Below are 13,630 nucleotides of genomic sequence, written 5' to 3' on the forward strand. Positions count from 1 at the left end.
TATTTTGGGGTTTTCCCCTTTATCAAGGACTATAGCCTACAGGGATCGATAGGCTACTTCATCCCTCGGGCTAATTAATCCCTCAGGGACATTACAAAATCATTGCTAACAGGCTTAAGTGTATCTGTCTGGTGTTATTTCAGATGAACAATTTGGCTTTCTTTACAGTACATAAATTCATGATGCCATTGGAATAGCACCAGAAGGATTGCATACAATCAAGATTTGGAAAATTCCAGCAGTTTTGATGAAAATTGATCTGGCTAAAGCCTATTATAAAGTGAATTGGCTATATCTCAAGTTGTTACTTCTACAAATAAGTATGAATTAGAAGACTCTTAAGTGGATCATGGGATGTTTGAAATCAACATCCTTTGTTGTGTTCATAGATAGTTCTCCTTTCAGGTTTTTCTAATGCATCAAGAGACCTTCGTCAAGGGTGTCCTCTTTCTTCCTCCCTAGTTATATTAGGGAGCAGAAAGATTTAAGTATGTTAATAAAAAATGTAAGGGAAAAAAGGGAAATGAAAGAAAAGATATCTCAAAAGTTGTAGTTATATCCCACTTGTTCTTCGTAGATGATATCAGAATATTTGGGAAAGTTTCTAGCATGGAATTGAAAAGCATAGAAAAGATTATGGACGTATATTGTAAAGCTACAGGATGGATGCCAATGATGCTTTTCAATGAGATAGAGGAAAAGGTAAGATATGCAGGTTGTGAATTTGTTTTCTAAAAACTATGTTGAATATCAAGGAATGAAATATTTGGGCCTTAGAAATATTTGGTAAGGCCCAAATATTTGAGTAAGGCTTTCTAAGTATGTTGATTAGCAGTGGTTGTATAACAAAATAGAAGCTACAAATTCTTGAGTATGTTGTCATTGATGCCAGAGAGGGTACAGGATGGCATAGCGGATACAACGGATGCAGGATGTTGTCATTGATGTCCTCGGTATGCTGGTTGTCATGGATGAAAGCATGCAGTGATGAAACCCTAGCTAATCCTAGCTTTAGGTTTTGGTTTCCTTAGGCAATGACCATACCCTGCACTTGTTAGAGATTTTGATGATGCATATCATTGGGTGGCTTTGAAACCCTCGCTAGTGGATTCTACTCGTCATGTTGATTTGATATGTGGAGCATCTCATGGACCCTCACAGTTTGAGAGATATGCCCAGTCAAAGAACAAGTTCCATCTCATGGTCAAAAACCCCAAAGCATGAGTGATGTGGCATCCAAGTTATGATGATGTGGCAACATCATATTGTTTTGGCACATAAAGAAGGAAAGTTTTATTTATTATAAATCTTTGAAGGAAAAGCCTAAAGAAAAATAAGTCATGCTAATTCATCACGGTCCAAAAATAAGAGGGAAATTTTAATTTAAAATATTTTTGCTTCACCAAAAAAAAATGAATTACCTCCAAAACCTAAGTCAGCTTTCCTATTCAAAAAGAGCATTTGGTTCCTATAAAAATCAAGTATGCTTACCCTCCAATAATCATCAAGGTTATTCGATACATCATTGAGCTCTGAATTGCGGACCATGGAGCAGTCATGGAAGGCTTGGATGCAAAAAGAATTCTGATTTCTTTGTGCGGCCTGAGATCACAATGATGTCGAGTTATACAAAGGGATTTTTATTTAATTTGTTTTGAGGGTTTCGTTGGGATTTTCAATTTATCTTTGCAGCTCTATGGTGCAACTCTTTAACATTCGATGATCTCAAGATTTCATTCTTGTATGTGGTTGTTTCACTATTTTTGAACATATCTAAGGAGGTCGAGAGCATATAGTAGTTGATTCCCTTCCATTTAGGCATATCATGTGCTCAGGGCAAACAACCAAGTAGCAAATGCAATGGCAAATGAAGGAGTGAATTTGAATTTGGGGGAATTGAGGTTCAATGGGCAAGCCTCATGGTGCCCTCTCCCTTGACATTTTCTTCATGGAATTAAAAAGGTAAAGACCTCCTCACCATGGGTTCCATTTGTTCAATAAAATAATACACAACATGGAGTTGAATCAAATCAAGCCCCATGCAATGGTGCTTCAAACCCTTTTAATTAATCGTCCCACATAACAGCTTGAGATGGGTACGAAGAGAGGTAATATGTAGACAATCATGGCGGTGAGTGTGAAAGCAACAGATAGGTCATGTAATATTATTTTCTTGTCAAGGGAGGATCCGTCGTATGAGTTTAGATTGATTTGGAGGCATGGGGAGGGGCAACAACTTAGCGACCACTCCCCATATCAATTGTACTCATTTGAAAGCTTTGTGTGGGATATGACACATGATGATGCTAATTGTACTCATTTGAAAGGTTTGTATTCATTCTTGTATGTGGTTGTTTCGCTATTTTTTAACAGATCTAAGCAGGTCGAGGATGCAGAACGGCTTAATGTTCTTTCCTTCATTGATTAAGGGCTACTCCAATTGGGTTTTTGGGTTTCGCTAAGGTTAAATTCATTCTTACAAGTGGAATTCATGCTGACTCTCTCATTTTGATATGCGGCCCTGTTAACTAGACAATACTTAACCCGTGGACAGCTCCTGAAGTATTATACTCTTAACAATCTAGTAGAGAGTTCCCCTGTTGAAGCTTACATAACAATTTATGGCTTTTGGTTTGAGCATTGCGAAACAAGGTGTTCTCTGAATTTCTCGGACCTCTAGGGTTCAGAATTTCCATCAATTGCACAGGCCTATGGCCTTATATATTTGGAAATATATCTCTGGTGCAGTGTGTGGAGTACTCAAGCCAGAGCAGTTCCATGACACTAACCTCATTGACTGTATTACCTTGCGGCCTGCTTGTCTAATTAATTTATCCTCTACAGCCTGGAGTCGATCTAGTACAGAGGTCGAAGTATGGTTTGGTCTTTGGCAATTTTTGATTTGTTGATGTGACTTTGCAAATCTCAGATTTCTTTTGGACTGTATCTTTGTGGATTAAACTCATGGGATTGAACATAATCTTGTAGCATCTATTCCCGGTGATCTCTTGTGGAATTCAAATGGTTTAGACGAAACTCCTGTAGCTTCTTGATGACTTCCTGTGGTTGTTGCAAGGTAAATCACTAATGTGTAGGCAATTCTCAAGCAAAACAATTGCCACATAACTTGTATCTCTGCAGCACACACCCTTGTGACACATTTATGGGCTAGTTCGAACCTTTGCAAGATACACTTCTCAATGCCTAAATACTGAAACAAGACGTGAGGAACAAGACTGAAGTTGTGTGATTGTTTTGGCCTCGATCTGGAAGTGCAGCATACATTTATTCCTACGGCCATCTCTTGATTTGATTTCGCTCTTGACACTTAGACCATGGAGGAATTGCGACCTTGAAGGAAAATTGATTATCAAGCTGGTTCATAGCACCATGCGGTAATTGATGATGAGACAGCCCTTTTCTGGAACAGTCAGTCTCCACCTTAAAGCAATATTTAAGTCCACTCCTGCACTAAAACAATCTATGTCCTAGTCTGAAGCAGACTGATATGAATAAGGGTGTGATGATCTAGTAAAGTGATTACTCTAATAAAACTCGCATCTCTGTTGGTCTCACAACCTAAATTGAAGTCTTTTGATGACCTAATGATGTGGCAGTGTTCTATGACAGTAGTATGAGGCAAGAATGACAGATTTCTGAAGAAGATTGTGGCATGAAGTCTTGTAACTTGAAGAACCGTTGTGATTTGAAGAATAAGGCTGCACAAAAGTGTCATTTATTATTGTGTATGCACAAATCTCAAGTTGCTAGCAATTGCAGTGGATTGTAGGCTTGAAGTTCTCTCAATGAAACCCTGATATATGACATATATATGATGCATTTGAACAATGACCTTACTGGCTATAATTTTCAATTTACAATGGAAGTGGTAGCGAAAATTGTTGACTGTGATATTTAACAGTGAAGTATGGACAGTGATAATCCTTATGAAAGTGAGCTTGCATGATTGTGACCTATATATCTGTAAGGCATGACTGTGTTCATATAACCTTAACCTGTATATGGCAACGACATTGATATGGCAGTACATATATATGGTAAGAGCCCTCTATGGATGATAATGACAGTGACCTGTGACCTAGCAGCAATCTTGTATAACAGTCTGATGCATACGACAGTGATTTATATATGTCAGTGACACTCTATGGCTCATACCCTATAACAGTAACTTAGATGACAGTGTTGTAATATAACAGGAAACCTGGCAAAGAACGGATATAGAAAAGTCTTGGTCATAATTGTTACAGCAGTATAGTTTTGATTATAGTAGTGTATTCATCATTTAGGTTGATTGTAAAGGTTATTGCAGAAGTTGATGGACCTTGATATAAGTCTTGATGTATGACCTAGTCATTCCTATGTTATCTTGTGCAAGAGTTTGTAATATGTTGTTGAATGTTGCGCAGAATCTTTGTGATTCACTAAGCAGCTAGGATTTGGATTGCTTGAGACAATGACTCATGACAGTATGATGCATGATAGTAAGCAGTGACCTTGATAACAGAGAACGTTTTACGTGGCAAGAAACCTTGTGTGACAATGACCATGATCTGAGTGTTGAGGATGAGTAACTAAGTCCAAAAGCAGCAAGTGTTGAGTTGAAGAGTGTCAGTTGTGGCAGCATGTGAAGCAAGGGTGGCAACCTATGTTGCACGAAACTTCTAAGAACCACGCGTTTCGGGATGTACCCATACCCAAAAATCCAAAACTCAGTCGAAATTTGATCGAAACTCGACCATCGTGTAATCATTTATGAGAGTTAATATAAACTTGGTTTTCCTTCTAAATTGTCATATGTGGGTCTTATTCCCTTTTTTCTTGCAAGATAATGTGTTATTCACTTATTTATAAATTTATTTATATATATATATAAACATATATGACGTTTTAGCCGATGTTTCGACCAACGTTTCCATTTTTGGGAGGTGACTTTTCTAAACGTACCCGTTTCGGAAACTCTGAAACGTTTCGGCGCTTCGTGCAACTTAGGTGGCAACAGTGAAGAGCAAGAAGAGTGGCAGCAAGAGTGGATAACAGTAGCAACAGAAGCAGTGAACAGTAGGTGCAGTAGTATCAGTAGTGGACAGTAGTGGGAGCAGTTGTGGCAGTAGTGGACAACAGTGGCAGTGAAGTGCAGCAGCAGAGGCTACAGCTTGATGAGGAATGTAGTTGAGCCATTATCCCGGGTACGGGAGTCCAAACCCATTTAAGGAGCATTTGCTTCTTTCCAGCATTGTTGGTAAAACCCTTGGGGAGTCTTGTACCCCCTTCCAGTTCAACTCATAAATTTGTATGTACATCATACATAACAAAGCACTTGGTTGAGACAAAATTTTTGTGTATTGATCTTATGATATGACGATGTCTTATGTTTCTTTTACTACTCTGAATGCTTAGAAGAGAAACTAACCAACTGTGTAAAAATTAGGGAAATATTTATTCACCACCCTCCAGTATTTCCAATAGAAATTTGGTTCGATGTAATATACGGTTGCCTCAAGATGGAACATTAATTCTAGTCAAGGCTCTTTTAGAAAGAAGTCTTGTATAATGGATGACAGTAGCACATATTCCCAAAGGAATTTTAGACAAAATCGGGGAAAAAATTGTTTTGGTTTCTTATGGAAAAGGAAAAAGGAAAAATAAAAAATAAGGAATTCCTTTGGTCAAATGGACAGGAATGGAAAATCTAAAGGAAGTTGGAGGTTGGGGTTTAAACAATATCAATATTTTCAATGTAGCCCTGGCCATAAAAAGGTTATGGAGGTTAGAATCTATAATGAAGGTCTCTAACGAAAAGTTATGAAGATAAAAGTATTTGAAAGGTCAGTCCATGGAAGAATGGTTCAGAAGTGAAAGAAAAAAAAATCACAGTGAGCTTCTATTGTATGGAAAGCCTTGGTAAGGGCATTCATTTTAACCATAGTTTTAAAACTCGGACTTGGATTTGGAACCGGCCGAGGGTTGACTCTGACTTGGTATCGACTTGGCCTAGTTAATTTCAATGTCTCGGTCGTTGTAAAAAGTACATTAAATATTTATTTTTTATGAAAAACATATTTTTAAAAATTTTCATTCATGTTTCCAAACTCAAAGCATTAGAATATAGAGAGAAGACAACATATGATCAAAGTATGCTCATGAATATATCTATTATATCAAAATGGCACCCAGTGCACTGTCCAATACATGTAATATATAGAGATCAGAACAAAAACACATAACCAAGGAGGCTCTAAATGGCCTCTACAACAAAACATCACTAGTCACTACTACTAGACAAGGCAAGATCATTTGGCTCAGACTCTGAATCGGAGTTAGACGGGGAAACCCATGGCTCCTCCTCTTCATCAAGATCTCCAACTGCAACTGTAGAAGTAGTAGCACTAGCAGCAGTTGCACGCTGAGATAGACGAGCTATGCGCCTACGTCGTGGCTGAGTAGAGGAAGTGCCTGCAGTTGGAGGACTTGGGGCTGGTACTAGTGGATCTGCATTTAACTAAACAGTTTGTAATGCATCCATCTCTAAATCAAAATCAACACCAACATCCTCATCAGGGTCAAACTCTATTGGTTGAGTCTCCACTACCCAATTTGAGGATGGATTAATGTCTTCCAACACAATGGGATCTGTATCAAGCCTTTTGTTCAGCAATTGGTGGCGTCTTAGCCGGAGGTATCACTGCTGCTCCAAAAACCAACACTAAATCTTCACAAAATCCTCACAAATGGTCACACATATGCAATGAGATAGCTATGAGGAAATGTGAGGGGGTTGGGTCACCTTTATAAGTTTGGGAGAGGGGTAGAGGCATTAGGAAACAAAAAACAAGAAAAAACTCAGTTTCAAGTATGCGTTGCCACCCTTTTTTTCCGCCAACCAGCATGGCCGGATTAAGACAGACTCGGCCGAGTTCGGTAACGGACAGGCCACCAGACCGGTTTTTTGACCGAGCCGGCCAGTGCAGGGGTCTAGCTCAGTCTACTAGGCCGAATCTGAGTCTGACCGGCCTGGTTTTAAAACTATGATGGGCAACTTGGATTGGTTTCCGGGTTGATTACAGGTTGTCAAAAGACCTTATAAATGACTTGCATTCAATGGGGGTTTTCTCTTTGGAGGTAGCAAATCCATATGGACAAAATGGTTGGGTAGCAAATCCAGCTGCCTTGAATCTTCAAGGTCAGAAAGAAAAGGAATGAACTCGTTATGTTAGCTTGCTAAAACACGGTGCCATTGATCTACCAGACCAGAAGGTTTCAATCAAATGGTCGAAGAATAAGGGCTCACAGGAATACACAGCTAAGCTTGGTTACTCAACAAAGCAAATAAGGATCTCAGGAGAATAAAGAGTATGGCAATGGATGGCATCATGGAAGATGGTGAGACCAATGAAAACCAGAAATTTTATTTCATTAGCTTTGGCCAATAAAATCTTAACATCAGACAATGAACAAAAGAGGAATGAGCATGGACCGGATAGATGCATGTTCTGCAAATGTGATGAGGAACCTGTGAATCATTTATCTGTGATATGCACATTTTCATGATCTGTCTGGAATGAAGCACTGCAAATTTCAAATGGAAGAAACTAGTGCAATCAATCGACCACTGAAAACCAGAATTTTTATTTCATTAGCTTTGGCCAATAAAATCTTAACATCGGACAATGAACAAAAGAGGAATGAGCATGGACCAAATAGATGCATGTTCTGCAAATGTGATGAGGAACCTGTGAATCATTTATCTGTGACATGCACATTTTCAAGATCTGTCTGGAATGAAGCACTGCAAATTTCAAATGGAAGAAACTAGTGCAATCAATCGACTCTGGTGGAGTGTTTTTTTCTCATTGATTATGGATAAATCAGAGGGAGTTTTCAGGGCACTGCCCTGTTATGTTATCTGGGGATTTAGCTTGCAAGAAACAATGTGACATTTCAAGGTCTTTATATGACTGCAGCTCCGGTAACCCATAAAATCAGAGTTACCTCCATCCTCTTCACAGGGGTTTGTCAAGTCCCAGGTATGTTGGAGCAGGGACTCTTCTCTTTTTTGAGTCTTCTCATTATGTGCTTCCGAAAGATGCTGCTCGACAATGTACCAGAAATCAAGTTGACCTTTATGCATTGTGTATCCTTTTGGAAACAGCAGTGGGAAAAAATTGAAGCAACTGCAGCCATCTGGAGACTCCAGGATATTGATGGATTGGGCTAACAATAAATGCAGAATAGATAAACAAAGCTCTGAAGGTAAAAGTAATTTTGAAGGAAAAACAATTTACAGATATATAGAGAATTCAGTACAAGAGATGACCAATGATTTAAGGAGCTATATCATTACCGGGGGACAGGACCTCAACTGAGCAAGAGTTCAGAAAAGGGACCAAAATTTTATCCTCAAAAAGACCACTTCATTAATTCAAAAGCTGTAACAAAATAATCTTTTATAGTTTGAAGTTGCAAATTCGAATGAAATTTTTTGAATATGTAAATAAAAGGCTGTTCCTAAGAAGGTCTTGGAAGACTGTATAAAAGTCGTAATAGGATAGTAATAGACATTGCTATTTTTGTCAAAAAAACAGTAAATCTGCTTTTGAGCCTTCTAAGGCAGTATGACGTATATTCTGATTTCAAACTTCAAATATTGAATATAAGGTTTTCTTGGATGGAAAATAAATGTGGAATTCAGATAGAATGATATAAAAACGAAGATTAAGACTTTAATCTGACAAGAAGAAAAGGTGAAAGTTGTGAAAAGGAAAAGAACACAAAATGGAGGTGAATAGCATCAAAGGAAGTCACAAAGACATAAGAGTCAGATTGTACTTATAAGAAAAATCCAACCAAGGGAGAGTAGGAAGATAGAACCCTGGAATTCTCTCTTTTATAGAAGAATAACACAGTAGTATAATAGCCCCAGATGAAAGAATTAGAAAACTGTGGATGGATTGTCCTAATGAGAAAAAGGGAAAAGGAAAGATTAAGGAAGTAAAAAAGAACAAACGACAATCAACACTTCGACACAAGATAAAACTGTGATGTATGGTTTCTACACTACGACCACACACATCCCATCAGATATCATGGTTCATTTGACCATACACGACCTAACCTAGCATGACACTCAGGACCTCCTCTTCATCCTAACGATGGCTCATAGTGTACTGAGGTACCCCATTTTGAATCCCTTATTATGGACTAGATGTGCAATTGTGGTTTCCCATTTGATTTCTAGGGCCATGGTAGGGTCCCCTTTCATCTTTGGCGTTCCTCCCTTGCTAATTTTGATGCCTCTCATGCATTAGTTGGGATTTGGTTAGTTGAGGAACCTTACTTTGGTCTTTAAACATCTTTAATCCATTGGGGCATGCTCTTTGAGGCACCCACTTGATCATCAGAACCATCGCCAGCTTCTGTAGTTGCGATTAGTAGTTTTTCTCCACTTTCATCAGCATGATAATCACTTCCACTTGCCACCGTGGGAACCCCTCCATACAGTACAATGTCGCCTGAATCCTCATGAAATTCATCTCTGTGGTTAATAGTAATACTGCACAATAAATCTTGATGGTAGTCCTCTACTGTAAGAATAACACCATTTGTGATTGGAAATGGATATTCTGCTAACGTCTTCTCTAAGTTTTGTTCATAATGTGCAGCAACATCTTCCTCAATGTCATCACCAGACTCAAACAGAAGTGTAGAACCATGCATGATCAATGGTGAATTGACACCCAATTTAGCCTTGAAATATTTTTCTATGATATCTTTCAATTTTTTCTTGTTGAGTATTCACCTTTAGTGATACGGGTGTCCTTGAACATACATAACAAGATCTGTTGGGTTCAAATGGCTCTACTAGTGTAAAGCATATGTAATGGATGTGAATATAAAACCTAGAAGGGATTTTATTTATAGCAGAATAAGAACTCTCCCATGTTAGAGGGTTCCTTTAAATCAATAATAAATTAATGTTTCTAGAAGGGAATAGATAAGTATGTGTACTAGCTTGAGAGCATGAAGATGAAGGTGGATAGGAGTTAAGTTGAAGAGTAAAGGTCGATATTTTCTAGTTATGTTTAAAGTATTGTTAACAAAGTTTGGTTTCCTAAATAGGAGATCATGTTTCACATGGAACTCATGGAGAAAGTGTGCAAGAGAGGACTCCCTGACAAGGAGAGCCATAAAATGGAAATGTATCTTGAAGATTATTGAATGGATAAGTATGGAGGTACAATCCTACAAAAGAAACTAGCTTAAATATAAATGAAAATGCATGTATGAGGAAATGCATATGAGTATTTATATGCGCATGTAAAGGTATGCATACCTTTTCTAATGCATGGAATGGATTCATAGTCAATGACATGAGTGTTGTCGTAAGGGTGGACAAGGAAGTAGAGCTTGCTATAACTGAAATCTAATTATGTTGTGTATTAACCCTATTTTGAGAAATTCATACCAAAAGGTAATTTTGAGTACCTTTTATAATGCATAAAATGGATGCATGGTCAAAGGCATGAATGTCGGTGTAAGGATGGACAAGGAAGTAGAGCTTGCTATAATTGAAATCTAGGTATGCCATATACTAAACCTATTTTAAGAATAATAACTATTTGAGAAGATAATCTCCTTTAATATTCAACAATCATAAGTAATTTCTTTTCACTAAAACACAGAATTTATTTACTTTGAATTCGCAATGGAATAGGAACAGAAATAAATACAATTCACACAAATTCAGACACAATTTTTATAGGGAACCCAACTGGGAAAACCTTCTGGTTGTTTATTGATAGAAACTGAGTAATTGATCCCTTACAAATACAACTATTTCACTTGGAGAATACACCCTTCTCCCTGCATATCCTAAGCATGAATCCCTTTGCAAGAATGTTGATTACGCTGCCCTCTTCCCTTGCTCCTCCTCTGCTCTGAATTCCTAGCGCAAACCCAAGCAACCAAGTCCCTAATTCCTTGCACAAGATTTGATCCTTCAACTCCTACATTCTATTGCATGACCCAAGGGAAAACTGCCTTCTACCAACTTTCACAAGCCGTCTTCTTGTCACACTCACTTATAAGCTTACACACAAAACTGGTGCATACAAGAATGAATATAATTGTGCCTTCGTTTCTTCTTTATAGCAATTTGGATGGCTAAAATTTGTGAATTTCCTAATTAAGGAATGATTTTGTGATTGATTGAGTTAGAATGAGTTAACTGCTCATGCAATTCGTCCTATTTCAAGTCAATCACATGAAAATCAATCACTTGTGTTTTTCCTCAATCAACTCACACCAGAAAATCAAGAACTCGACCTTCAATTTCAACACATCAGTTAACTGCAACCCAACTCATCCTAATTTTTAGCGACTCTCCTAAATTTTAGGAACTCGAACATGCACAAGACGGAACTCGAGTTTGACTCCTTGAATTAAGACACAAGTCAAGGAATCAATTTCTCACTACTATTTTCAACAAAATTAACTTGTCAAGTATATAAATATAAATTATTTTAAAATAAAATATGAAACATCATATTGGTTATGTAGCCCTTAGTGCATTTGAGATAGAAAATTGACAATGAGAGGAAACGTATTCACTTGATTTTATGTCCTAGTACATTTCAACGAGACAATTTACATCTACTTGAATTGTTTGGCATTACATGGTTCTTAGTACATTTCAAGGAGATTGAAAAGGATAACTTTGTTTTAAAATGATTTTGCAGTCGAACTGTCAAATTTAATTATTAAAAAAATCAATGATTGAAGAATTTCTTACTACTATGAGATTGTCTATCCCTTTGTTTTTTGATCTCCTTAGACCTCGATACAAGGCAGAGGCTTCTGCCTCGTTTGTGGCAACTTCAATCCCCCATGTGCAGCCTCATACGTTATCCAAGAAAATGATATCACAAATTTAACCACCAAACGCTTTAGGCAACGTTCAACTTGATCCAATATGACTGATACAACCTAAGCAAAAATACTCGAGATAAAACCCCTACATTAACAAAGCAAGTGATCTCATATATATTAGAGGCAGCCGCTTTAAGCAACCTTTAACTGGATCCAATATGATAAACACAGTATTAACCTGTATTTTGAAAGAAGCACTCTTGAAAAATACAGTGGCATTTAACTAGTTGGAAGGATCACTTCCAGTAAAATAAAATAGCTACCATTAAAGCAACCTCGTAAAGCTATTACAAACAAAAAAGAGAGGTGATAATTTAATATTACTTGAGCATTATCATTCCACTGGAAGTTTATGAAGATGTTGAGGGAAGCATTAAAAGGCTTGAAATTGGGACTTTTCATGAGATTTATTATTCAGCCTTGTTTAAACAACTTGCTTGTATTGACCTTGGTGAAATTTAATAATGTAAAATCTCATACACAATAGACTAATTAAACAAAAAAGACACAATAAAAAAGCGAGAACAGTAGACCTATGGTTATCGCAGATCAAATAAAGAACACGCAAATTTTCAGATAGAATAGCATGTAGTGGCAAATTTTATTAACGAATGTACAACCACCCTACCCTTCTGAAGAGCAAGCGGCAATTTAACGGCCACAAAAATGGTTAAACCATAAATAACATAAATCCAAACAAAAACGCACAAATTTAAACACTACCAAACACCTTGAGCCATTTAAAAGATAGACACTCAAACTCTACCTTTGATGGGCCCAGATTTACTTAGACGTTCTGGCTCCTCGGTAGCAACACCGTTTTTGGCTGAACGCTTTTTTAACTTCCCAGTTTTTTTGCTTTTCCCTTTCTTCACTGGAACCTCAACAACTCTGACATCCTCTACAGGAGCTGGTTTTCTAAGTTTCTCAACACCTTCAACAATTTCAGGTTCGGGCTTCAGCAGCCTGGCCTTCTTAAGGGTCTTGTTCGGGGCCTTTTTGAGAGTTAATGTTCCTGCATGCTTCTTTACTGTTCGGGAAGCCATCATTGCTCGAAAATTGCTGAAAGCCTTCAAAGATAGAAGAAATGAAACAAAATATTCACAGAAATATTCAAGGACTAGTCATACTTGCGCATCGTACTCCTCTTCTCAGATTGGAACGAGCTCGCACTGTCTAAAAAATTATGAACTTGCAAGCAAAACCCTCCTCGTCGTTAACCCTGTCCATGAAGTAACGTTTTTTTAGGCATAGCTAAAACTTTTTAAAATTAGTCTTTTAAAAATATTAAAATTTCCCAAACCAAAAAATAAAATAACATAAAGAGGCCATTAGTGTCCTTAACAAGGGTTACATAGGTTTTGCCACCTTCGGAAGAAAAAAAAAAAAAAACACAAGGGTTACATAGTAGCTAGTACCTACACCATAGCTTAAATATAGTTTAATAAAACAAAAAATAATAAAGACGAAGATTTCATCACAAAAATAAAAACAACTACTAAAATATTATATTGTTGAATACCATCACCAAAATTTAAGAAATATGATTAACTAATATTGCTTATATTAAAATACATATATCTATATGTGTGTGTTTTAATTTGTTAATATATATAATTGTTTATAATTATAGATTGTAGTGACCTTTTGGATAGTTAAGACCATTGTAGCTTAGGCAATAGAG

At 37.2% G+C, this 13,630-nt stretch overlaps 1 protein-coding gene across 1 annotated transcript in view; it reads right to left on the reverse strand.

Moving 5' to 3' along the window:
- LOC149202899 (uncharacterized) overlaps positions 1–13,201 on the reverse strand; it is a 50,852-nt gene extending 37,651 nt beyond the window's left edge. Inside the window, exon 1 of the mRNA XM_089403291.1 lies at positions 12,713–13,201. Within this exon, the coding sequence (XP_089259417.1) occupies positions 12,713–12,995 (283 nt within the window). The 5' untranslated portion in view covers positions 12,996–13,201. The remainder of the gene's footprint in view (positions 1–12,712) is intronic.
- Positions 13,202–13,630: the final 429 nt, after the last annotated feature.

The sequence above is a fragment of the Pinus tabuliformis genome, chromosome 2_1 (assembly GCF_031772625.1).
Source record: "Pinus tabuliformis cultivar Carrire ecotype Pingquan chromosome 2_1, CPIR1, whole genome shotgun sequence".
NCBI classification, from domain to species: Eukaryota; Viridiplantae; Streptophyta; class Pinopsida; order Pinales; family Pinaceae; genus Pinus; species Pinus tabuliformis.